Source organism: Bos javanicus, chromosome 23, assembly GCF_032452875.1.
Source record: "Bos javanicus breed banteng chromosome 23, ARS-OSU_banteng_1.0, whole genome shotgun sequence".
In the NCBI taxonomy this organism is placed as follows: Eukaryota; Metazoa; Chordata; class Mammalia; order Artiodactyla; family Bovidae; genus Bos; species Bos javanicus.
The window spans coordinates 24,112,982-24,138,107 of NC_083890.1; the positions used below are offsets into that span (position 1 = coordinate 24,112,982).

At 41.7% G+C, this 25,126-nt stretch overlaps 1 protein-coding gene across 4 annotated transcripts in view; it reads right to left on the minus strand.

The window, feature by feature from the left end:
• The window catches only part of PKHD1 (PKHD1 ciliary IPT domain containing fibrocystin/polyductin), a 443,703-nt gene that overhangs the window by 283,043 nt on the left and 135,534 nt on the right, over window positions 1–25,126 (minus strand). For all 4 annotated transcript variants that reach the window (XM_061398409.1, XM_061398410.1, XM_061398408.1 and 1 more), the window contains exon 37: window positions 7,992–8,204. In XM_061398409.1, the coding sequence (XP_061254393.1) occupies window positions 7,992–8,204 (213 nt within the window). The remainder of the gene's footprint in view (window positions 1–7,991; window positions 8,205–25,126) is intronic.

Below are 25,126 nucleotides of genomic sequence, written 5' to 3' on the forward strand. Positions count from 1 at the left end.
GGTGTTGGTCGTATTTTGAGAGACATATAGTTAGGGACCAATTCTCATGTGCTCTGAATAGAGAAGCAGTCATCAGTCACTGGCCATCCTGCACGCTGAGGGTTCTAAGTCCAGAACCACGCTGACCAACATTAACTTGACTGAGTAGTTACCCATCTGCCACAACATACTAGCTGATTAGAACCCCAGTGTTGGATTGAAGCGTCTATAAATTTAAGATTACAGAAAGCAGGTTTTTTATGTTTCTCATACATCTTCCTCTATTCTTCCTCTCACTTTGAGCTTACTTTCTCCACCCACCCCAAATCAAACAAAACACACACACACAAAACAGCTTCTCTCTCTTTTAACCCAAAATCCCTTTGGAGCACCCTTTCACATATGTAGCAAACTGCCAAGCAGAGACTTCTGCTCCCTCAACCCAACCAAGAGGACCCAAGCTAGGGACAAAAGATGATAAGCATCCATATTTGTACATGAGCCATGAACAGACAGGGAATTTCCTTGAGGCTTATTAAAAGAGGCTAATCTAATTCTACCATTGGAGCCATCACTGGATAGACCCCGCCTCAAGTTACATGAGACATCATCGGTTGACAAAGGTCCATCTAGTCAAAGCTATGGTTTTTCCAGTAGTCATGTACAAAAGTGAGAGTTGGACCATAAAGAATGCTGAGCGCCAAAGAGTTGATGTTTTTGAACTGTGGTGCTGTACAAGACTCTGGGGAGTTCCCCTGGACAGCAAGGAGATCAAACCAGTCACTCCTAAAGGAAATCAGCTGAATATTCATTGGAAGGACTGATGCTGAAGTTGAAGCTCCAATTCTTTGGCCACATAATGCGAAGAGCCGACTCACTTGAAAACCATGATGCTGGGAAAGATTGAGGGCAGAAGGAGAAAGGGGCAACAGGATGAAATGGTTGAATGGCATCACCGACTGAACGGACATGAGTTTGAGCAAACTCCAGGAGATGGTGAAGGACAGGGAAGCCTGGCGTGCTTCAGTCTATGGGGTCACAAAGAGTCAGAAACAAGTGAGCAACTGAACAATGAAATGAACAGACAGGGTGCAGATTTTCCTTGGGGCTTATTAAAGGAGGCTAATCTAATTCTGCCATTGGAGCCCATTCCTGGATGGACCCCACCTCAAGCTACACTATCAACAAAGAGAGGAAATTCAAAGAAATTCTCAGTCATGGGGGTGAGTCATTAGCCCCGTGAGCAGCCTTTTCCTTGCCTTCCCACAGAGGGAGGTCTGAGGCTATTTCTCTCCACTTCATCAAAGAAAAGGGGCTTCAAAGATATCAGCCTTTGAGATGCCTGTGAGAAAAGGAGACTGGCTTCTTTTTTCCCAGATTGGATGTCTACATATACAGCAGCGTTATGTGTGGGCTCTCCGTGCTTATTTGAAAAGGGGAGAGGAGACTTAGAGCAAAGGGTTGTGAGTAGGACATCTGTGGTATGGAAAGATTTGTAAGTTTCCTCTGGATCAAGTAGATTCTGGGAAAGGTAGCTTAATCTGAGCCAAATTTCTGGTGGAAGCTAAGGGGACTGCAAACTCAGGTGGAGCTTCCACACTGGAAAAGAGTGGGAAGGTTTTCTGTAGGACTCCAATGATCAGAGAGAGAGAGAATCAACAATCAACCAGTATTATCCAGAGAGAATACAACTGCACAGTTCAGTTAAAAGCTAGGTAACCTCCCTGCCTCATCTTCCTCAGCACCTGCCTCACTTCTTCTACCTGCCCCAGCACCAAGAGAATACAAAAGACAGATGGATCATATGGTAATTCTGTTTTTTGTTTTCTGAGGCACTTTCATACTCTTTTCCATAGTTGTTGCACCAACTCACATTCCCACCAACAGGGTAGGAGGGATGTAAGCTATTATATATAGAATGGATAGACAACAAGCTCTTACCGTATAGAACCGCCTATGCATGCTGTCGCTTCAGTCGTGTCCGACTCTTTGTGACCCCATGGACTGTAGCCCACCAGGCTTCTCTGTCCATGGGATTTTCCCAGCAAGAATACTGGAGTGGATTGCCATTTCCCTCTCCAGGGGGTCTTCCCAACCCAGGGATCAAACCCACTTCTCCCATGTCTCCTGCATTGCAGATGAATTCTTTACTGCTGAGCCACTGGGGAAGCCTGCATAGCCACAGAAGTATATTCAATATCCTATGATAAACCATATTGGAAAAGAATATAAAAAAGAGTGTATATATATATATATATATATATATGTAATTGAATCACTGTACAGCAGAAATTAACACAACATAGTAAATCAACAGTATTTCAATTAAAAAAAGAAAAAGAAGAGATGAGCTACTTGAGTCATTTGTATCACTATTTTCACAATAGAACTCTTTATTCCAAGTGAAATACTATTTTAACATAAATTTAAGCTAGAAGTAAAAACAATGAGGCAGTTGCTTGAGCAATTTAAACCTTTATAGCTTGATCCCCAAATAATTCATTGTTTGCAGAACCTCTGCAGTTCCCTCAAGAAATGTTCAGATTTTGTGGAGTCTAGTAGGAAAACCACCACCCTGGACACATGTGTCAACTCCATGCACACAACATCATGCTTCCAGACAGCCTGATACACTTTAGCTACACAGTAAGCATGCCCATTGACAGTACTCATAAAAAGCATGGAGTTTACATACAGATGTTTGGTATTTTGAGAAGGGAAGTAAGCTGTATTTAAACCTGCTTGTTTAGACCCCTTTTTCCTATTTATTCCTATCACAGTCTCCTGTTCATAATGTTACACTGTTTCCTTCAACCATGTTCCCACAGTCTTACTTTCCCCACAAACTCCCATTTATATTTAATGCCTGATCTTGTAATTTCTTGAAAAGGACAAAGACAGAAGTCCATTCAAGGCCAGAAGACGGCTTTTTCTGCTGAGAAACTGTCAGCCAAATTTCTCAGGGAGGAACTGGAAATGAAGTGAGAGACATTGATAAATTTCCCTTTTGAACAATCAATAAAAGCCCCACCATCCTGTTCAGCCTCCCACTGTGGAAGCAAGGGCCGTAATTACATTGTCAAAAATTCAAGTTGCCCAGGCTGACAGCAACCCCCTTGAAAAGTGACACGTGATTGGCACTTGGTCTGGGGTGGTGAACCTGGATTGGCAGACAGAGGGAGGGAGCAAAAGGTGAGAGTGAAATTTCCTCATTGACAATAGCCCCCCAAAACCCCAGACTGACACTCTGTAAGAATCTGCAAGCCTTTAGCCATATTAACATAGCAAAGCATACAGCCGACACAATTTACTGAGTCATCTGATCACCAGAGATTCAGTACCCAAGCTGTCCCATCTACTCTTAAACCCAGAGAAAGAGAAAGACATACTGGGCTGTGTGTGCGTGTGTGTGTGTATGAGTGTGTGTAAGGGGTAGGGGCAGGGCAGCTGAGTATAGGAGTATAACAGAATTTTTCTACATTAAAAGCAAAACATGAAAAACATGCCTTCAGCTCCATCTTTCTTGGTGACAGCTGAACAACAAAGTCTGTTTGCTTAGCAACTTTAATCTATGATAAAAATCAACTAGAGCAGAAGGGTTACGAGGGGCAGCCATGATGAATGAGATGGAACAGAGAAGGTGGGAAAGCCTGCCACTGAAACGCAGACCCATTGGTGTGATCCTCTAGGAGTGAAATTTGTATCCATCAGTCAGGCCTCTTCCTATTGGATGTTGGGAATAAAACACTTGAAAAAGCCTCATTAGCAGGGCAGTGCTCTGCTTTTGCTTAGACTGGAACCCATGCAAATGGTTTCCAAGAAGCCTTCATTGTAATCATGCCCAGCAATGGTGTTTATCCACTGCTAGAAAGCAGCTGCACCACAGAGATTAAAATAAAACTGTGTTCACTGAGTTTTGGAAACAGAACAAAGGTGCCTGGAAGTGTTTTTCCTTCATGACCTCCAACGTTAAAACTTCTCTCTTGTGGTGATGAAATGTAGACAAGGAAATGAATACAGAGGGACTTCGCTGTTGGTCCAGTGGTTGAGTCTGCCTCGCAATTCAGGGGATGAGGGTTTGATCCCTGGTCAGGGAACTAAGATTCCACACGCCATGGGGCTACTAAGCCCATGCACAGCAACTATTGAGCCACAACGAAAGAGTCCATGTGCTACAACAATCTCACATGATGCAACAAAGATTCTGTGTGCCACAACTGAGACCAGATGCAGCCAAATAAATAAGTAATTTTTTTAAATATAATGAATAAGGAGAAAACTCTCCAAGCAGAGCTGGTTCCATGCCAAGTAGAAGTCCCCTCTTATCCTTGAAAGAAACTATGAGATCACTGGGGCTTCCCAGGCAGTGCAGTGGTAAAGAATTCGCCTGCCAGTGCAGAGACACAAGAGATGCAGTTCTACCCCTGGGTCAGGAAGATCCCTTGGAGTGGGTAATGGCAACCCGCTTTAGTATTCTTGCCTGAGTGAAATGCCATTGACAGAGGAGACTGGTAAGCCACAGTCCTTGGGATCCCAAAGAGTCAGACGCGACTGAGAGACTGAGCACACACGCACATGTGAACACACACACACACACACACACATGAGATGATTGGTACGGGGGACTCGCTGCTTTGGGGGAAAATGTCATCAGAACAGCCATAACTAACAGTGCTGGAGTGTTACCATGTACTGGATACTTTGGAGCAGTTCACAAGCAGTAAGTCTACAAGGTAGGAACTGTGTTTTTCTGGTTTTATAGAGATTGATTTGCCCAAGGTCATACTTGGTAAGTGGCAGAACTGGGCTGATTTCTGATTCCCAAACTTACATGAACCACTAAAAACAGCCTTTCTCCATGAGCAGTCAGTGCGCTCCCTGAATCAAATCCCATGCCAAGCCCACAGACTCAGATTCTGGAAGAGAGGTCCAGAAACCTTGATTTTCAGAATCTTCCCGAGAAGCATCTTCCGTGCACGAAGGTTGGTGGCTCCCCTCCCTATAGCATCCTGGAAAGCTGAGTGAAGTCGGGTCTTTAGGGACCTGCTGGGGGCAAAGCACTGAATCAAGTTGCTCACTTTTCTGCATACTTGACAGGAAAAGATAATTAGTTTTCCCCTAAAGCCCCAGTGTCACCAGGTCCACCTCTGGCCCTGGGAAAAGGCCAGTGAAATTACGTAATGATTTTAACCATGCTATGGCACCATGCTGCCAGAGGGGAGGTCTGTTTGAGACCTCAGGTGGTGAGGGAGAGAGAAGGGAGAGGGCTGACAGATCACAGGCTGTGACTGGGGATCCTTCCCACCCAGTGGCTCAGCTCTTTTCTACACACTTTTTCTTTCAAATGAATGAGACGCAGCAGCAGCAACTCAATCAGGAAAACAGCTTGATTTTGCCTGTGTTCATGTTCAAGCTTTGCTTCATGAGAGAGATGATATTCATGCCTGTATCGGTAGGACTGTGAGGAAAGGGGTAAGACAGCTGTTGATGACACCCTAACCCTTGGAATATAGGAAAGAAGAGGAGGAGGAAAAGGAGGGAGGGGAAGAGGGTTGGGAAAGGAGAAGGAGGAAAATGAGAGGAGAAGATGGAAATGAGGGAAGCCAGGGAGAGGAGGTGTCTGAGCTTTCAGCATCCAATAACATCACCAAGATAAGGTAGCAACACTTTTGAAATTTCAGGATTCTTAAAACACATTAGAGGCATCTACTTTGCTTTAATTGCCCCGTATATTAATTATAAACAATGGTCCTAGGGATTTTCTTAACTTGACATCTATTAAAACACAGAGGTTAGAAGCACAGAGTACATTTACAATATAAGCACACAAAGGTATATTTGTAAAGTCTTTCTCTGACCCTTCATAATAGAACATGAGAAAGAAGGCACTGGAATGAAAGAATTCGAGTGAAAGAATTGGGAGAGTTTCGTCCTTCTTCAGGTGAATTTCCACTTCAGGCAAGAGTTACGCCATCTGTATCTCATAGGACAATAGCTCTCAAACCAAAAGATACTTCTGAAGCTTTAGGATCTTTCAGGATCAGGCTGGTTGAAATACTGATCTGTGCCTTTTTCTCAAGGGTAAACAGCAGCACATTGGGTTGGTGGTCTAAGTGGCTGTTAGACTAGAACAACCATTGGAGATCATCACTGCTGTGTAAACAGACAGAAGCCCCTCCTGGATCTGGGCTATAAGATCAATATAACTGCTAGCTGATGAAAATGGGAAGAAAAAGGTACTGCTTAGAAGTAGAATACAAGAATCAATATTGTAGGTGTTTTGAATTTCTGTCTAGACAGTTGTGGGCTTTTCAACCTTACAAAATGCACTCCCAGTGTGTATCTCTCTAGCTGGTCCCTGGTCAGCATTTAATAAATGCTTGATGATAAGATCCCCCTTCTACTCACAGTAAGTTGAAAAAAGGCAGAAGAGGGCTTTTAGGAGACAATGATTGAGGGCCACAATTTTTAATGGACAAACCGTTGATGTCGCAAAAAAAGACTGACTCCTCAGCATAGCAACACGCCATGTCTAGAACAATTACCGAATGAGAGGTAGCAGGGTCCTGTTTTGTTATGTCAGCACAGATATTCCAATGTAGAAGACACCACATTTTCTCTCCAGAAACCCAAATCGGGCCACTGTCTGGTGCCTGCACTTTTTATCTGCCTTTGGCTCGTGTCATGTAATAAAAAGTTTATCAGTACCCACTGAAAGACACTCCACGCACATCATGCTATACTTACATTTTCTAGTTGATGCTAACGGTTATCCTGGCACACAAAGTAATTTCTTGAATCTCGAGGAAAATAAAAATGTCTATTTTGCAAAGTGCAATGAGGTCAGCAAAAGGCAAACAAAAGTGTAGCAGAAACACACTATAACCTAATATCTGTTTTTTCCCCAGGAATCTATAAACACCAACTCACCTGTAACAGGATTCCAGGGAGAACTCCAACTGAACCCTGTTCCCAGGAGGGGAAAACAGCAACAGCAACAACAACAAGCTTGTCTGCTTGGTCTGTGATGCCACGAGTGTACACAGCCACCCGTGTAGGCTAAGTAACAGTAAGTAAGCCCATTGGTCAGTTTTCACTAGGTTAAGCCACAGTTACAAATACAAATCTCAGTCATTCATGACAACAAAAGTTTATTCCTCACTCAAATGCAGGGGAGCGGTGGGTCACATGTAGCTGTGCCCAAGCTTAAGGGACTGCCCCTGTTCCTATAGGAGATGGTATATTCTCAAGCAGAAAGAAAACAGAAAAATGTTCAAAGTATTACACTGGTTCTTAAAACTTCGATTTGACCATGAAGTACATCATTTCTGCTCCCATTCCATTGACCAAAGCAAGTCCAAGGTGAAGCCCACTCTCACTGGGACAAGGAAATATGGTCTACCCACAGGGAGGAACTGAAAGTTACCTGACAGAGAGAAGAGGTGTATGATCCTCTTGCAGAAAGGCAAGTGAATAACTGAGAACCACAGTATATTCTGCGGTGAGTAGCATCACAATTAATATTCCTTATTTAATGGTATAGACGGACTTATTTGCAAAGCAGAACTAGAGGCACAGATGTAGAGAACAAACATGGATATCAAGGGGGTGGATGGAGTGGGAGATTGGGACTGACATTCACTCTTGATACTATGTATAAAATAGATAACTAGTGAGAACCAGCTGTACAGCACAGGGAACTCTACTCGGTTCTCTGTAGTGACCTAAATAGGAAGGAAATCAAAAAAAGAGGGCATATATGCATACATATAGCTGATTTACTTTCTATACAGCAGACACTAACATATCATTGTAAAGCAAATACTACAGTAAAAAATATTAATATTAAATACTCCTTATTTAAGGAAACAGTGCCCGTGTTTTAATTCACTTTGTTGCCTCAGCAACTAACAGCCAAAGAGATGTAAGTAGTTTTAGCCATTTTCCCCATTGTCTGTACCTTGGTTAGACAAAGCTCTTCCTCAGTTCCTCTGGCCAGTTGCCTCACTCACCATGAAGGGAAAGAGTTCCATTCCTCACAGCCAGGAACTTGACTCCATATGGGAAGAAGCGGGCAGAGTAGGAGCTCCCATAGAGTTTGATCCGAGCTTTGCCTTGGAAGGGCTTGTCCTCAGATCCAATCCGGAGTTCTCCACCATCAGAAACAAGGATGGAGTGTGTTCTGAGTTCGATGGGTCCCAAGTCCAGGAAGATCAACTTCCCTCCTAAGAGCCACAGAGAAGACATTCAGTCTCTGGGAAGATGAGGCTCAGCTTCTTTTGACAGTTATAATGTCTGATGAAACCTTCTTCATTTATATGATTCTGCTGAAATTTAGATTTATCTCACCTTCTTTCCTAGAAGCACAGTTGAGTCATCTGACATCAAGGAGCAGAAGCACAGTATTACTAAGTCAGCTTAGGTTAGCTATCACAATTCACAGCAGCTTTATTTATACTGTTTTTAGTCACAATAACCTAAATGCCTGGAAATTTAGGAGTAGTTAAATAAGAAATGAGAAGGTCACCGTTTCACCATGTAATAGCAGCTTAGAAAATTAAGTTTAAAAAAACAGGGAAACAGTAAACAGGAAATAGGAATAGAAGAAAATAATGCCACAATTATAAGACATGGTAAAAGGCAGTGTAATTAGGTGGCATTATGAAATTTTTTGCACTTTAGCTGACCAACATCCATTATCCTTTTCTTTGGATATGCTCAGTCTCTCAGACGTGTCGGACTCTTTCCAGCCCCATGGACTGTAGTCCGCCAGACGCCTCTGCCCATGGAATTTTCCAGGCAAGAATACTGGGGTAGAGTGTCATTTCCTACTCTATTTCTTTGGGATAATAGACCCTAATTTCCACAAGGAATTATTTTGCTCCATTGAACAGAGCTGAGTAGAACTGTCAATCATGATGCCTTATCCTACCATCAACTCGGTCATGATTTCCTTGCTTCTCAAGGAAATCTGGAGCCAAAGGAAAGGGGAGGCTGGAACTATTTGATTCTTAGTAATTCCAGTGGTTGTATCTTAACAAGCCTGAGAAGAGTCCCTGTTTCTGAGACCCTCACCTGCCAAGCCCCTCCAAAAGGCCACCTCTTTTCAACACCTCAGCCTCTGTTGTCCTGATGTCCCTTTTTCAAAAATGCCAAATTGATCACACTCTAAGGTGACTGACCCAAGAAGCAACTCTCCTTTGGTGACCTACAGGTTTGATGCTTGAATAGCACCACAATCCTTACCAGTTTTCCAAAGGGCCTGCTGGCAATTCTGATTTTAAAGTCTGACTTTAATTTTCCCTTCCATTCTCATTACAATGACAAGAATAATCATTAGAAATGCAATAATGAGTCCCATGTCAAGGAATTGATGCTTTCAAACTGTGGTGCTGGCGAAGACTCTTGAGAGTCCCTTGGAGAGCAAGATCAAACCAGTCAATCCTAAAGGAAATCAACTCTGAATATTCATTGGAAGGACTGATGCTGAAGCTGAAACTCAAATTCTTTGGCCACCTGATGCAAAGATCAGACTCATTGGAAAACACCCTGATGCTGGGAAAGACTGAAGGCAGGAGAAGAGGATGACAGGATGAGATGAGTTGAATGGCATCACTGACTCAATGGACATGAGTTTGAGCAAACTCCAGGAGATAGTAAAGGATAGGGAAGCCTAGCATGTTGAAGTCCATAGGGTTGCAAAGAGTTGGACACAACTGAATGACCGAACAACAATAAATGAATCCGGCTGTGAACAAGAGGGAAGAAATGCGACCTGTGGTACAGGCTACATTCTTGCATTCACTAGAACATTTTCATTCACAGCCATGTGTCATTAATGTCCCAAATCTTCAACTAGTGGAACATGGGTTGAACAATGGGTCCAACGATGGGTCACACCATATCTATAGTCAGGAAATCTGAACTGAGATGAACCATGATGGAGACGGAGTATTGAATCAGATACCTGTCCCCACTCTGGTGTTGGCCTCTGAATGACCCTCAATATGTCTCACAAAGTTGCTGGGCCTTAGACGTCTCGGTTTCCACATCTGTCCCACTCAGTGCCAAGGGATGGTCTGTTTGCTCCTCAGGGACATGTGGAACAGAGTTATGCACCCACTGAGGCTCCTTCTGTCTCTGGAACACTTGACATCTACACCCACAAAGAACGCAGTCAAGTGTGCCTTTGACACTGATGGAGACATGGACCTCTTGTTCTCCAGACACCACCTACACTGCAGGGAGCTTTGAATGTCACTTGAGAAAGAGATTACCTGCACAGTGAGGAATTCAAATGAGATGATGGGGAAAACAAGGGAACTCACATGTATTAAGCACATATCCTATGCCAATATCTTTAGTGATGTTCTCTGAAACAACCTTTCCAAACCAGCCTAGGAGGTCAACATCACACTCCATATTTCAGAGCAGATAGTGGGCTGGGGGAAGCAGAGCGAGCACTAGAACCCAGGACCACCTGCCAGAGACACTCACGTTCTATCCACTTTGCAAACCCTACCAGGTAGCTTTTTCATTAATTAGGAAATACTTTTCATTAATTATTTCATTAATTTCATTATTTATGATAGTTACTCTTAAGAAAAAAGACATGCTACTTTTTTAGGTAAGTTTGCCTATTGCCAAACTTGCCTATTTAGGTAAGTTTGGCTTGTTTATATGAGGTTTATTTTAATTTTATTAATGTTGATACACCTCACCTCATTCTGAAAAGGATTTGAGGCAGATTACAAGGATTAGTGGGTAAATTTATAAATTGGGGATTTGTCCCTTGTACTATCAAGCAAAATATTAAATATACTGAGGAAAATTGGCAGAAATTTGAAAAAGTCATTTACTGATGGGACCTAATAATAACACTAATGAAGGGAGAAAAGCTCAGCTCCCCCCAAAATAATTTGTGTTGGCAAGAGTACTATAAGTAGGAGTAATTAGTTAATGTGATTACCTGCAGAAAAGCCTTCCTTCTTTACTTTATCAGTAGCAAGTATGTATAGGGAAATCTAGGTAAATATGGAAGAAAGTTTGTTATGAAATTTGGGACTTCCCAAGTGGTGTTAGTGGTAAAGAATCTGTCTGTCAGCACAGGAGACGCAAGAGACTGGGTTTGATCCCTGGGTCAGGTAGATCCCCTGGAGTAGGAAATGGCACTCCATGCCAGTATTCTTGCCTGGAAAATTCCATGGGCAGAGGAGCGTGGAGGACTAAGAGTCAGACACAATTGAACACACATTTGTTGTGGAATTCAGCTAATTTTGGTTGAAATAATTGTATGTGATAACCAAGGTAAAAGCTTGTTGGTGTGAAAGAACAGGAAGTTTATATTCAATCTACCTCTGTGCCAAGGCCCCAAGTGTTTCATTGCACACTTTATTAGCTTAAGACAAATACATACCGAGCTGACATAAAGAAGAGTTACTTGAATACGGGAGGGAAGTGGGAGGACTTTATTTCTCCACTTTATAGAGCTTGACCCCATTTCTGAAAGCTGAAATAAAGAGCGGGGCTGAAATCAGCCTTTGGCTCTGACCCTGACACTGCTTGTTACGATTGTTCATGAAAGCTGAGTACGTCCCACGAGTGACCTTGGGTAATTTTATAAAAATCAATCAACCATCATTATTGTTCCTTCCCCTCCAAAATAAACAAATGAACACAACTTTTTACATGTAATCATTTGTTTCCATTAAATGTCTCTTTTATTTCTTTTAAAGGGAAGTAAAAGAGACTTTTAGCAGCTAGTGAATGTTTGCAAAGTACATCAAAACCTACTTTGGGCTAACCCCACAATTAGCCATTTTCTGTAATAACCACAAAATGATTTGGTGTGCATGAGTGTGTTTTAAAGAAAAACAAATACACAGTTGTAGCTATTTTCCCCATTACAGAAAACACTTAGAGTATAAATATTATACCATACAAGAATATACTCATCAAGGGACTTCCTTGGCAGTCCAGTGGTTAAGACTCTTGAGATTTCACTGGATGGAGGTGCCTGTTCAATCCCTGGTTGGGGGACTAGGGGGCTTCCCTAGTGGCTCAAATGGTAAAGAATCTGCTTGCAATGCAGAAGACTCGAGTTCAATCCCTTGGTTAGGAAGATCCCCTGGAGAAGGGAATGGCTACCCACTCCAGTATTCTTGCCTGGAGAATGCCATGGACAGAGGAGCCTGGTGGGCTACAGCCAATGGCGTCACAAAGAGTCGGACATGACTGAGTGACTAACACGTGGGGAACTAGGATCCCACATGGTACCGGAAAAGAACTGGCTATATCTTCTATCCCAATTCTTTTCCTGTAGTCTCTGTGGAACCCTCCCCTGTAGGGCTTTGCTTGGCCATTCCACCAAAACTGGTCCTATCAAGGTCACAAGTGGCGATCACACTGCTGAATCCAAGGCTGCGTGCTCAGCGCTCATCTTTGCTGAGCACCCGTGGCATCTGACATGCATGCTCAGTCCTTGCTTGCTGCTCCATCGCCCGGCCACCCAGTTCTGTGCTCTCCTGGATGCCTCCCCACTCCCAGCCTCTCCTCTCGGCCTCCTCTGCCTGATTCCTCCTGACTGTCTCAACCACTGACACTTGGAATGTCACAGGACTCAGCCCCTTGATCACTTTTCCAATCATTCTATGAACATGGCCTTGCTTTTCTCACCTTGTCTTAAGGTTTCAAACTCCATCGTACACTAATCACCGATGACTCCCAGATGACTCCCAAGGCCCATTTCTGCCCTCAGTTCAAGATTTGTAGACCCATCTGTTTCTTGGTATCTCTATATGGATGTCTCAAAGTTTTCTTGACTTAGAACATCCAAAAAGTGAGCTCCTTGTCTTGTCCCATTTCCTTAAATGGCAACTCCATCCCTCCCATTGCTCAGTTTGAAAGTCCTAGAGGCCACACTTACTCTCTCACACGCCACAACCGAGGCTCCAAGAAATCTTGTGCATTCTTCCTTCCTAACATCCCTGTGATCTGGCCCCTTCTCACCACTTGCACATCCATCACTGGGATCTAAGTCACATCTCATCTCCAAGTAACCATAGAGCCTTGTAACTCAGCTCTTTGCTCTGCCCCTGCCCCAACCCTAGGGTCTACTCTCAAAACAACAATGTGATTTTTAATGTAAACTTCATCCATCACCTCTCTGCTGGGAATTCTCCAACAGCTTCCACCACACACAGAGTCAAAGCCCACCAAACCCAGCAGGGCTGGCCCTCTCCGTCCCCCTCTCCCCGGTCTCTTCCCCCCAGCTCACAGTCCTCTGCCACTCTGACCCTCGCTCCCCTGAAGCACAGCCTTTACCCTCACTGTGTGCAAATCCCCCAACCATCACAAACCACCGCCCAGCTTCTGATCCTTCTCCCCTGCTGCGTCTAACACAAAATGCAATACGACTGTTTCCTTATGAATATAAACTCCAAGAGAACAAGAATTTGGGTGTGTTTATTTATTTTATTTATTTATTTATTTATTGGCTTATGTAATACAACTTTATTCTCTTACAGTCCAGGTTTAATTCACAGCTGCAGCCCCTGTTCTTAGAACAGTGCCTGTCATACGGGGAGCTTGGAAAGCAGTCACTAAATACTTGTGAGATAAATAGGAGTTGAAGTTATAGAAAAGAATGAGGTCTCCCTAGGCAGACATGTAGAGTGAGAGCAGAAGAAAGACAAGACTATCATCTAGTATTTACAGACTAGACTAAAGAGAGGAAGTAGAATGATTCTTTTGGGTCAGTCAGTGAAACAAGTAAACTGGAGAGGAATCAAAAGGTTGGGATGGGTTCCTGGAAGAGCTTTAAGAACTAGGAAGGTGGCAGATGACAATGGCAAAGTTAGTGTCATTTTGAGGAGGATCTGAGGGCAAAGGTTGCAGAGAAAGAGTACACTTGGTTAGGACACACGTGCCAGGTAATGAATGAACTTGGGGAGAATGACTCCCATTTTAAGCAGAAGGAAACCCAGAGATGTATGGAGGCAAGATGCAGGGAGAAATCTGACAATCCCCAATTCATTAGATCAATCTGTGTCACCAAACTAGATTATTCATGTACTCAAAGCTTGAACTACCTAAATTTTCAGATGTAAATTATCCAGCTTGCTTATCCACATAGATGAGCTTCCATTCAGCTTTTTGTGTCAACTCTGAATAATTCCTTAAAAATTTTAGCATCCTGTATTGTGTTACCTTTCCAGTTATTCCACAGGGGGAGCCTATGGAATTATCTTCCCCTGGAGAATTAGAGATGATCATACATTCAGGATGGATGGGTCCTGCTGTCCCTGGATAAGGAGTGTGGGCTGAGTGATGGGGCAGAGCTGGGGTGCTCTGCTTCACCCTACTGTACCCTTCAGAACTCTGTTGCTATGCAGGTAGGTGTCAGGAGAAGGTGAGGAAGAAGAGAAGGCCAGCATTCAAGGAAGGTATCCACAGCTCAGAGCTTGCATTCTGATGGGGATGCACACAGCTTCCTTTGTTGGTGAGATCCGGATTAGGCTTGTGCCTGATCCACTGGAGCAGAGCCTGGAAGCCTTCGAGGTGGGCTTGTCCCCGGCCAGAGAGGCGGAAAATCAATTTGGCTGGCAAACGAGAGCCCCCGAGAGCTCAGTGCACGCTCCATAATCCTATCCACTAGCAGCTCAGGAAATAGATGCCGGGGCTCTCACATATTCATGGGGGAGGTGAGGCATAAATCAGGCTTTAAGGATTGGGGGCAAAGGCAATGGACTCTCTGGCTGGCTACTAATTAATCAAGCACAGAACACCTCAACCTAGCAACCTGGGAGTCTCACACACACACACACAGGCTGCTGCTGCTTTTCCAGAGTCTTTTTTTCATTTCAATTAAAATAGATATCGGAGGAAATTCTCCCCTTTAGCTGAGGCTGCTTATGCATCCCCCTGTTCTTCCTTTAATTAAAAAACATGCTTATTGCAATACTTGCCAGAATCACTTTAACGGTATTTTAATTGTAATGTCTCTGCCTGATTAAAAAAAGAAAATATGAACCAGAAAGTGTTTGCAAAAATGTTCTCAGGATGCAGAAAGAGAATCACACACCTCCTCGAATGGGTGCCACATACTAATTCCTTAATTAGCCTGGCACTGCTAGTCAAATGGGCAACGTGGAGGAGAAAACATATCGGAAATAAAATCACTGACACAGAGCTATGAAACAATAGCAGTTGGGAGAATCATTTTCATCAGCTCAGATTTCCCTGGTAGGAGAGACAAGTGTATCTAACTAAAATTCCACATTCAGGACAGGCACATTCAATGCAGCCAGCAAGATTTCCACTGCCCTTTGCAAAGGGTCGCATAGCCTTTGGGAAAAAAGTAGCTGGACCAGGTTAATTGGTTTCCAGTCCAGACAATCCTCTATGGCTTCCTTTGTTGTTTTAGGCTTTATTTTATGCTTGCACTCAGTTGTGTCCAACTCTTTGCAACCCCATGGACTGTAGCCCGACAGGCCCCTCTGTCCAGGGGATTCTTTCTTTCAAAAAAGAATATTGGAATGGGTTGCCATTTCCTACTCCAGGGATCTTTCTGACCTAGAGATCAAACTCGAGTCTTGTGTCTCCTGCATCAGCAGGCATCAAGTTGTTTCAGGCTAGTAGTTCTCAAACTTGAAGTGAAGTGAAGTGAAAGTTGCTCAGTCGTGCCCAACTGTTTGCGACCCCATGGACTATACAGTCCATGGAATTCTCTAGGCCAGAATACTGGAGTGGGTAACCTTTCCTTTCTGCAGGGGATCTTCCCAACCCAGGGATCGAACCCAGGTCTGCCTCATTACAGGCAGATTCTTTAGCAGCTGAGCCACAAGGGAAGCCCAAGAACACTGCAGTGGGTGGCTTATCCCTTCTCCAGCGGATCTTCCTGACCCAGGAATCTAACTGGGGTCTCCTGCATTGCAGGGGGATTCTTTACCAACTGAGCTATCAGGGAGTGTACAGAATCACCCAGAGGTCTTAAAAGACAGATTGGAGGTGTCACCCCACCCCCAGAGTACATTTGCTACGGGGTCCCCAAATGTGCATCTCTAGCAAGTTCCCAGGTGATGTTCTTGCTGCTGACCAGGGAACACACTTGGAGAACCACTGTTCTAGGTTAATTAAGCTTGTTCCATGTGTCCGCTGTCTAAAACAGGTTGAGAAATACAAGACTGGAATTGCAGATTAATTCACTTTGTCATTCAACCAACATTTGTTGTTATTTCCTAGTCCTTCTTCTAGGTGCCATGATAAAAGTGTAAAAAATATAGTCAGTACTTCCAGAAGGTCACAGTGAAGTTTCATTGCTCCAAGTTTCATTGCTCCCTGGTTTTAGTGAACTGGTCAACTTCACAGATAACCTAAAAAGATGATGACTCAGCCTTTTACTGTTTCTATAAAACTTAAAAATCATGAAGTTATCTTTTTTATTAATTAATTCTATACTAATTACAAAGGGTAAACATATAATGGAAGAGAAATATCTAAAGGAATTCAAAATATTCAGATGTAAATAAGTGCCTTTGTTTATACTGTAATCAATTACTGCTTCACTAAACCTTGATTTCCATTCCTCCTCCAGAAAATCAAAATTTTCTTTTACCAACAAAGTTTCTGATATTTAAACTCTGAAGGCCCTTAGCTGGGTTTCTAAAAGGTCACTTAAGATCTCAGAAAGAAAGGAGAAAACAGGGGGAGAAGAAATTGTCTTTTCCAGGCAGGCAAAAATCTCCGTCACTACCAAGTTACTCATTCATTGAAATAATCTCCTTCCTTCTCTGTATCAAAATTCAGTTAGCACTGACCCAATCACATTTTTTTTTTAACCAGTCATGAAACCTCATACATTTCTCTCAGCAATCTGTTTATTTAAAAGGTTGGGGGCTGGGGAGGGAGGTTTCAGAAGGAGGGGACACATATAGTTATTTATGCCTGATTTTTTTTTTTTGTTTGGCAGAAACCAACACAACATTGTAAAACAAATATTGTTCAATTAAAAAAATCATTATTTTTTTGTGTTTTTTTGTTTTTTAATTTTTTTAATTTAAGTTTATTTTTTAACTTTAAAAGGTTCCAAATATAATTATTCTCTGAATATTGTAAACAATGATTCGCCTACAAAATGATAATTTTATAAGTGAATGATAACAGTTATTTCTCATAGTATTTATTTAAAAAATGAGAGTACATCCTGCCTTTGACCCCCAGGAATATTACAGTACATGGGAAATGATAGTAATGAAAAGCTGCCTTTGGTATAATTTAACCTGCACAAAAATTCTAGATATTTAAGCATCCCTGATTTCCAACTTCACTCCCAGTATGGACAAAGAGGATGCAAGAATCATTAATCAACAAATGAGGTAGAGAAGGTAAGGAGAGACCAAGTCCCGAAGGACTTTGCAAACCATACCAAGGAGTTCAAACCTGACGCAAAAGGCTAATAGAAAGTCCGTGAAGGGTCTTAAGGAACGACGATTGAAATATTTATCTTTTGTTACTGAAAATATTGTAGCTTCTGTGCTAGGAAGGGACTGGTCCCTTTCAATAGCATTTTTCATGTTACAATATCCAAGTTGTCAAGACACAAACTGTAAATTGTTTAATATCTATCTATCTGTCTGTCTGCCCATCTACTGAAAGCATGTCCTTTCTCACAGCAACAGCTTATCTTTCATTTAAGGCTAATCAAGTATGTCTGGGACTGTTCTCTGGAGGTAAATAAAGTAAGTCATGTCTGATTGGGAGAAATAAGGGGTTTCAGAGCCAAGTGTCCCCCACATGAAAAAGCCTTTGTCTCTGATCTCCTGATACACAAGTAGTAAATGAAATTGGTCACTGTCTGGACTAACCCACTAATATTTGAGGATACCAGGAAGGGCTCTGATTACAGAAAAATTCACAGCCAACATGAATCTGACTCTTCAGGTCAGAAACTCAGTCATTCAACAACTATTTGAGTACCTATTATGTACTAAGAGTCAGACACAACTGAGCAACTTCACTTTCAGTTTTCACTTTCATGTACTGGAGAAGGAAATGGCAACCCACTCCAGTGTTCTTGCCTGGAGAATCCCAGGGACCGGGGAGCCTGGTGGGCTGCGGTCTATTGAGTCGCACAGAGTCGGACACGACTGAAGTGACTTAGCAGCAGCAGCAGCATGCACATACTATATACTTGCTCCTTGGAAGAAAAGCTATGACAAACCTAGACAGCATATTAAAAAGCAGAGACATTACTTTGCCAACAAAAGTCCACATAGTAAAAGCTATCATTTTTTCCAGAAGTCATGTACAGATGTGAGAGTTGGACCATAAGAAGGCTGAGTGCTGAAGAACTGATGTTTTCAAACTGTGGTGTTGGAGAAGACTTTTGAGAGTCCCTCAGCATGCAAGGAGATCAAACCAGTCAATCTTCAAGGAAATCAACCCTGAATTGTCATTGGAAGGACTGATGCTGAAGCTGAAGCTCCAATACTTTGGCCACCTGATGCAAAGAACTGATTCACTGGAAAAAATCCTGATGCTGGGAAAGATTGAAGGCAGGAGGAGAAGGGGACGACAGAGGATGCGATGGTTGGACAGCATCACCAGCTCAGTGGACATGAGTTTGAGCAAACTCTGGAGATGGTGATGGAGAGAGAAGCCTTGCGTGCTACAATTCGTGGGGTCGCAGAGTCAGACATGACTGAGTGACTGAACAGCTACGTACATGAAGATATAATAGTCCAGACAATACTGAGCAAAAACGGACCTGGATCCTTTTTTTCTTAAGTTTACCTGCCTAGATTGCACCTTCTCAAAAGGTAAAGGGCAGTAACAACACACCCTAATATTAAGCTTTTAAAGAATTTGTATAAAACTAATTCATAAAAAAGTTACATGATATATATATATATGAATGATATCATGTTCTCAGCCTATTAAAAATTCTATCACTGGCCCACTTAGCTTTGGATACAAGCAAGGTCCCTCATAAAATGAGTAATACCAACTTGTTGCCAGGAAAAGACTGACACATAGAAATGCACAAAATTAAGGGAGTTAAGGATGGATTTCCCAGAATTTGGGTGAGTATTTTCCATTGCTGACTTCACCTGACTTCCCCTTTTAAGGTCACTGTGTAGCCCAGGCCCTTTTGAGGAGCATGCTTGAAACTATGGGGAAAAAGTTTTCTAACCCGTTTACCACACTTCCCACTCGGGGCTACGGATGAGAAAGTTCTCTAGGCTTGTGTTATGCAATCAAACAGCTAACATATGCAGTCAGGGCAAAAAGGAACTTAAGACAAAAAAAGTCGAGGCAATTTTTTGAGTATAATTAATTAAAGTACTTTCTTCATTTCATTATTAATTCAAAAAAATTAACAGCCAACAGATTTATACAAGCCACTCTCCTCCTGCAACGGGAGGGAATCATCATCATTTCCATTTTATGCACTAATCTGAGGCCCAGAACTTTACCCAAAGCCACAGGAGAGTCACGAGACTGCCTCACATTTGAACTCAGGCCCCTAGTTTGCTGAGCAAACCCCAGACAACCATGTTGTACCATCTGTACATAGTCATCCCGTTTCCTGCCTTGAAGGGTAGCTGCAGTTCAGCTGCAAGAAGTCAGTTCACTCAGTTCTCCTTTTGCAGCCAATTGCTACATGTTATTTTAAACATATCCATTTGAAACAAATTGTATCAGCCCACAAAGCCCTCCCATGTTGACGGAGACATTATAGAGTTAGGAAAAGAAAGAAAAAAACATTAAGGCAGCTTATTTCATTTGTATCAAATGCCTTCAATGGATTTCCTTTGAATCCAAGCTGCTATGATGAAGTCTTAAAACTGCAGGTACAGGGTAAGGTGCCCAATGACTCCCACGGTCCTGATGCACAGAGACACCACACAGATATCGCAGGAAGCCCTGTTTCATAGCATTTCCAGATTGCTCCATTGTAAAGCATTTTGTGAAGCATGCATCTACTGAAACTGAGCCTAGTTTGGTTCTAATGAAAAGGAATCAAGTTAAAAACCCTGGGATAAAAAGGCTGTGCTGGCTACAGCTCTTAATACCTCGCTCTGAAATCTTCAAACCTTGATGAGGATGAAAAAACAGTAGGAGACATACAGAGAGTCAACAAGTACATGAAAAGATGCTCAATATTGGTATAAAACTGGAAATGCAAATGAAAACCACAATGAGATACCATATCACACCTGCTAGAATGGCTAGTCTCAAAAAGACAACAAATAACAAGGCTGGGCGGATTTGGAGAAAAGGAAACACTTGTGCCCTGCTGGTGGGTATGTAAGTTGATGCAGCCACTGTGGAAAACAATATGGAAGTTCCTTAAAAAATTAAAAATAGAACTACCATATAATCCAGCAATTCCACTTCTGGGTATGTAGCTGAAGAAAACAAAACACTACTTCAAAAAGATATATGCACCTCTATGTTCATTGCAGCATTATTTACAATAGCCAAGGTATGGAAACAACCTAAATGCCTATTAATATATGAATGGATAATTAAAATGTGATATTGCATATATATATATATATAGAGAGAGAGAGACAATGAAATATTGTTTAGTGATAAAATGTAATAGAATGAAATATTTCCATTTGCAACAACATGAATGAAACTTGAGAGCGTAAAGCTAAGTGAAATAAGTCAGAGAAAGATAAATACCATATGACCTCACTTACAGAGGAAACTAAAAAACAAACAAACAAAAGCAGACAAATCTGAGCTCACAGATATCAAGACCACATTGATGTTAGCCTGAGGTGGCCAGTTGAGGGGTAGGTGAAATCGATGAAAGGGGACAAAAGGTATACACTTCAGTTATAAAATGAATAAGGCACGGGGATGTGGTGTACAGCATGGTGACTACAGTTAATAATTAGTCAGTCAGTTCAGTCGTTCAGTCGTGTCCAGCTCTTTGCGACCCCATGGACTGCAGCATGCCAGGCCTCCCTGTCCATCACCAACTCCCAGAGTTTACCCAAACTCATGTCCATCGAGTCAGTGATGCCATCCAGCCATCTCATCCTCTGTCGTCCCCTTCTCCTCCTGCCTTCAATTTTTCCCAGCATCGGGATCACCAATGTTGGCCATGGAAACTTCAGGTGGAAAGAATGAACTACTATGCAAATACTGACATAGTTTATAAATTGTTCACATAAAGAAAGTTCTCTAGGCATGTGTTATGCAATCAAAAGGCTAATATATGCAGTCAGTGCAAAAAGGAACTTAAGACAATAAAAGTCGAGGCAATTTTTTGAATTTAACTAATTAAAGCACTCTCTTCATTTCATTATCAATTCAAAAAAAATTTTTTTAATCTTTTTTGGCTTTCATTAGTCACAAGTGTCTTTAACCAAAACTGAAGCACATCAGTTCAGTTCAGTTCAGTCAGTCGTATCCAACTCTTTGCAACCCCATGGACTGCAGCACACCTGGCTTCCCTGTCCATCACCAACTCCCAGAGCTTGCTCGAACTCATGTCCATCAAGTTGGTGATACCATCCAACCATCTCATCATCTGTCATCCCCTTCTCCTCCTGCCTTCAATCTTTCCCAGCATCAGGATTTTTTCCAGTGAGTCAGTTCTTCTCATCAGGTGGCCAAAGTATTGGAGTTTCAGCTTAAGCATCACTCCTTCCAATGAATATTCAGGGTTAATTTCCTTTAAGATTGACTGGTTTGATATTCTTGCAGACCAAGGAACTCTCAAGAGTCTTCTCCAATACCACAGTTTGAAAGCATCAATTCTTTGGTGCTCAGTTTTCTTTATGGTCCAACTCTCACATCTGTACATGACTACTGGAAAAACCATGGTTTTGATTATACAAATCTTTGTCTGCAAAGTAATGTCTCTGCTTTTTTATATGCTAGGAATATTGTATTGCATATTTTAAAGTATAATAGCTAGGAGAATGGATCTTAAAAGTTTCCACCACACAAGAAAAATATTTGTACCTATCTGTGGTGACTATTGTAGTGATCATTTTGCAACATATACAAATATCAAATCATTATTCTGTACACCTGAAATTTACATTATGTCATCTATACCTCAATAAAATTGTTTTTAATCTTTTAAAAAAGAAACTCTACAATGAACCTTGCCAAGAGAAGATGCTTCATCTCAATAAACCAAGAATATGCATTGCTACACTATAGAAATCCCTAGTGTAACAGACTAAAATGATCTGCGTGTCCTCAAAACTGTGAAAGTGAAGTGAAAATGAAAATCTTACTCGCTCAGCCATGTCAGACGCTTTGTGACCCCATGCACTGTAGCCCACCAGACTACTCTGTCCATGGAATTCTCCAGGCAAGAATACTGAAGTGGGTTGCCATTTCCTTCTCCAGGGGATCTTCCCGACCCAGGGACTGAACCCAAGTCACCTGCATTGCTGGTAGAATCTTTACCGTCTGAGCCAGCAAGACCACATTCCCAACTGCACCAGAAAACCTTCTTCCACAAAGTCAAAATGCCAAGGAGAACAGAGGCAACCTAGTGAATAACTGCTGCTTCCACCTCTGTATCCTTCCCTCTCCTTGCTATTAGAAAGAAAAAACACTTTAGTATGCTTTTTGAAGATAACGGAGGCAAAAGTCATCTGAGGTCTTCATTGCCCAGCTAATTCTTTCAGTAATTCAGTTTGCTTTGTATATAGAAGCAACCGCTAGCTGTAAATAAAATTGCAACCTAGGCCTGACATCCAGCCATCTCTTTGGTTTTCCCCTGCAATCCAAAAGAAACAACTAACATGAATCAAATACTTACGCTGGCCCAGACCCTGTGCTTAGGGTTTTAGAAACATTCCCTCATTTAGTCGCCAAAACATCCACAGGAGTTGGGTGATCTGTGTAGTTTGGCGACACAACAGCAAGCAATAAATGTTAGCAATTTGCTATCACTACTGCTGTTACTAAAACAGGTCTTACTCTAAGAGCAGAAACTTCAGGCTCACAGAGTCTGTGCAACTTGCCCAAGGTCACAGAAGCCAGTAAGAAGCACAGCCCAGATTCAGATTCAGTTCTCTCTGGCTCAAAATCCTGCCAAGCGTTTAACTGCTTTGTATACACCACTAGACCAAGAAATAGAAAATCATGTGAAAGGATGCCAGTGTACTATTAAACAACACAAGTTTCTGCTCCAGCCTTGTAAAGTGATGGCACTTTGAATAAGAAACTACAGAACATCTTCCTCTTGATAGCCCAACATCAAGGGACAAGAGGTTTCCAGAGTTCATCTTCCCCTAATTGACCCTTTATTAATCATTAAGCTCTAGGCCACTTGACATCAAGTGGCTTGACCACCAGGACAGAGTCATCGCTTCATTCAGAAAATAAAGATGCTTTTCCAGCGACAGACCACAAGCCCCAAATCCTTGCCCAGAATGCATAATAGTGCAGACGAGAGGGTAACGTTCCGTCTTTGTTATTATGGCTCATCATAATTACTTGGAATAAAATAATAAATTTTAATTCAGCGATGCCTATGGCCATTGGGCATCTTAACATAAAAGAACGAAAAATATAATTAACTAAATCAAGGCAATATGCCTATTTCCATCCCAGCTCATTAGTATTAATTGATTGGGTTAATTCTCTTTTGTGTTGAACAGTACCCCCTAAAAAATAGTTTTTAAAAAAAGAAAGAGGAATGGAGGGAAGAAATTGAAATGGTAAAAAGCAAAAGTTCTAGGTCTTTCACTAATTAACATGAAATATTAAGAGAGAGAGCTCAAGCTTTTATCATGGTCACAAAATAATGTGCCATTTTCCCAAAAAGTTCAGGAATCAGTATATACAGCAGCAAAAATAATGGTGAAAACTTAGTCATTGGGGGCCATTTTCCAACTGTCTCAAAGAAATTTATATAATCCTCCTTTCTACTATAAGCTATGCTTATAAGGAAAAAAAAAAGTTCTATTTTATACATGGAACTATACAGAAGGCACAGCTAAGTTCAGAATTCTCAAGGGCCATATGTATAAGTGTTAGTTTTCCTGACGGAGAAGCCTGGTCCCTGTATATATTAGGATTCTGGTTTCCGTGAGTGGAAAAGTAATATGGAGGGTGCTGTATCTTCATTAAGCGGTTCCAAATGCAGTTCTCAGGTGATCTAGTTACACTTCAATTTAGCACTAATCTTTTCAAAGTGTGTACATACTTTATGTAGAACATTTTCTTCACAATACTGTAGAAATGGCTTACAAAGTACTTTCACTATAATATCTTGTTCGCTAAAATCTTTTGAAGTCATTATTTTTTGGCTTGAAATCTTTCATGCTTTGTCTCATCCCACAGATGGTGTCCAAGAACAAAGAAAATGTCACAGAGCTATTTTTCTGGTCATGAACGGGTATGAAAAAGACAGTAACAGATACTCAGAGAGCGAACTGCTGTTGGATTTTTCTTATCCTTCAAGTACTTTCAGACCTGTTACGGACCAAGGGGTTTAGAACTATGCCATCTCAACCAGAGTTGAGAGCTGGAGCTCTTCCCCAGGGAAAGCATTCTTCATATGCCTTTTAGAAACAGAAAAACAACTTAGCAGTGGATTTTAACTCATGAAGATATACTTTTTTATGTAGATGTGTATATGTATATATATGTGTATGTATGTGACTATATGTAAATTTATGTACCTGTCTCTGGTGACTATTTATGTATATACTAAATTTATGTCTATATATGTACATATGTATATAGATGGATTTCACATGTACAACTAAGGAGAGTAAAAGTAAATTACAGAAAATGAGAAAACTGATATTCAAGAGAGCAAGGATTTAAAATTTATCTGAGACTTCTTAAATTTCATCCAGGACCTGAACTCTGCACCATTTCATCGTCCATCCACTCAACAATCAGTACATGTGTTTTGAGCCCTCATCATGGGTCAGGCACGGTCCTAAACACTGAAGAGACAGCAGTAAATAATTGATGGAAATCCTTTGCCTTTTTGAGCTTATCCTAGCAGAGGAAATAGACTGTATATCAACAAGTAAACTTATAGTACGTCATGTGGTGATGGTAAGTGTTATGAAGAAAAGTGAGGCAAAAGAAAAGGATAGAGTAATAGGATTGTTATAATTTTAGAAAAGATTGCCAGGAAGTCCTC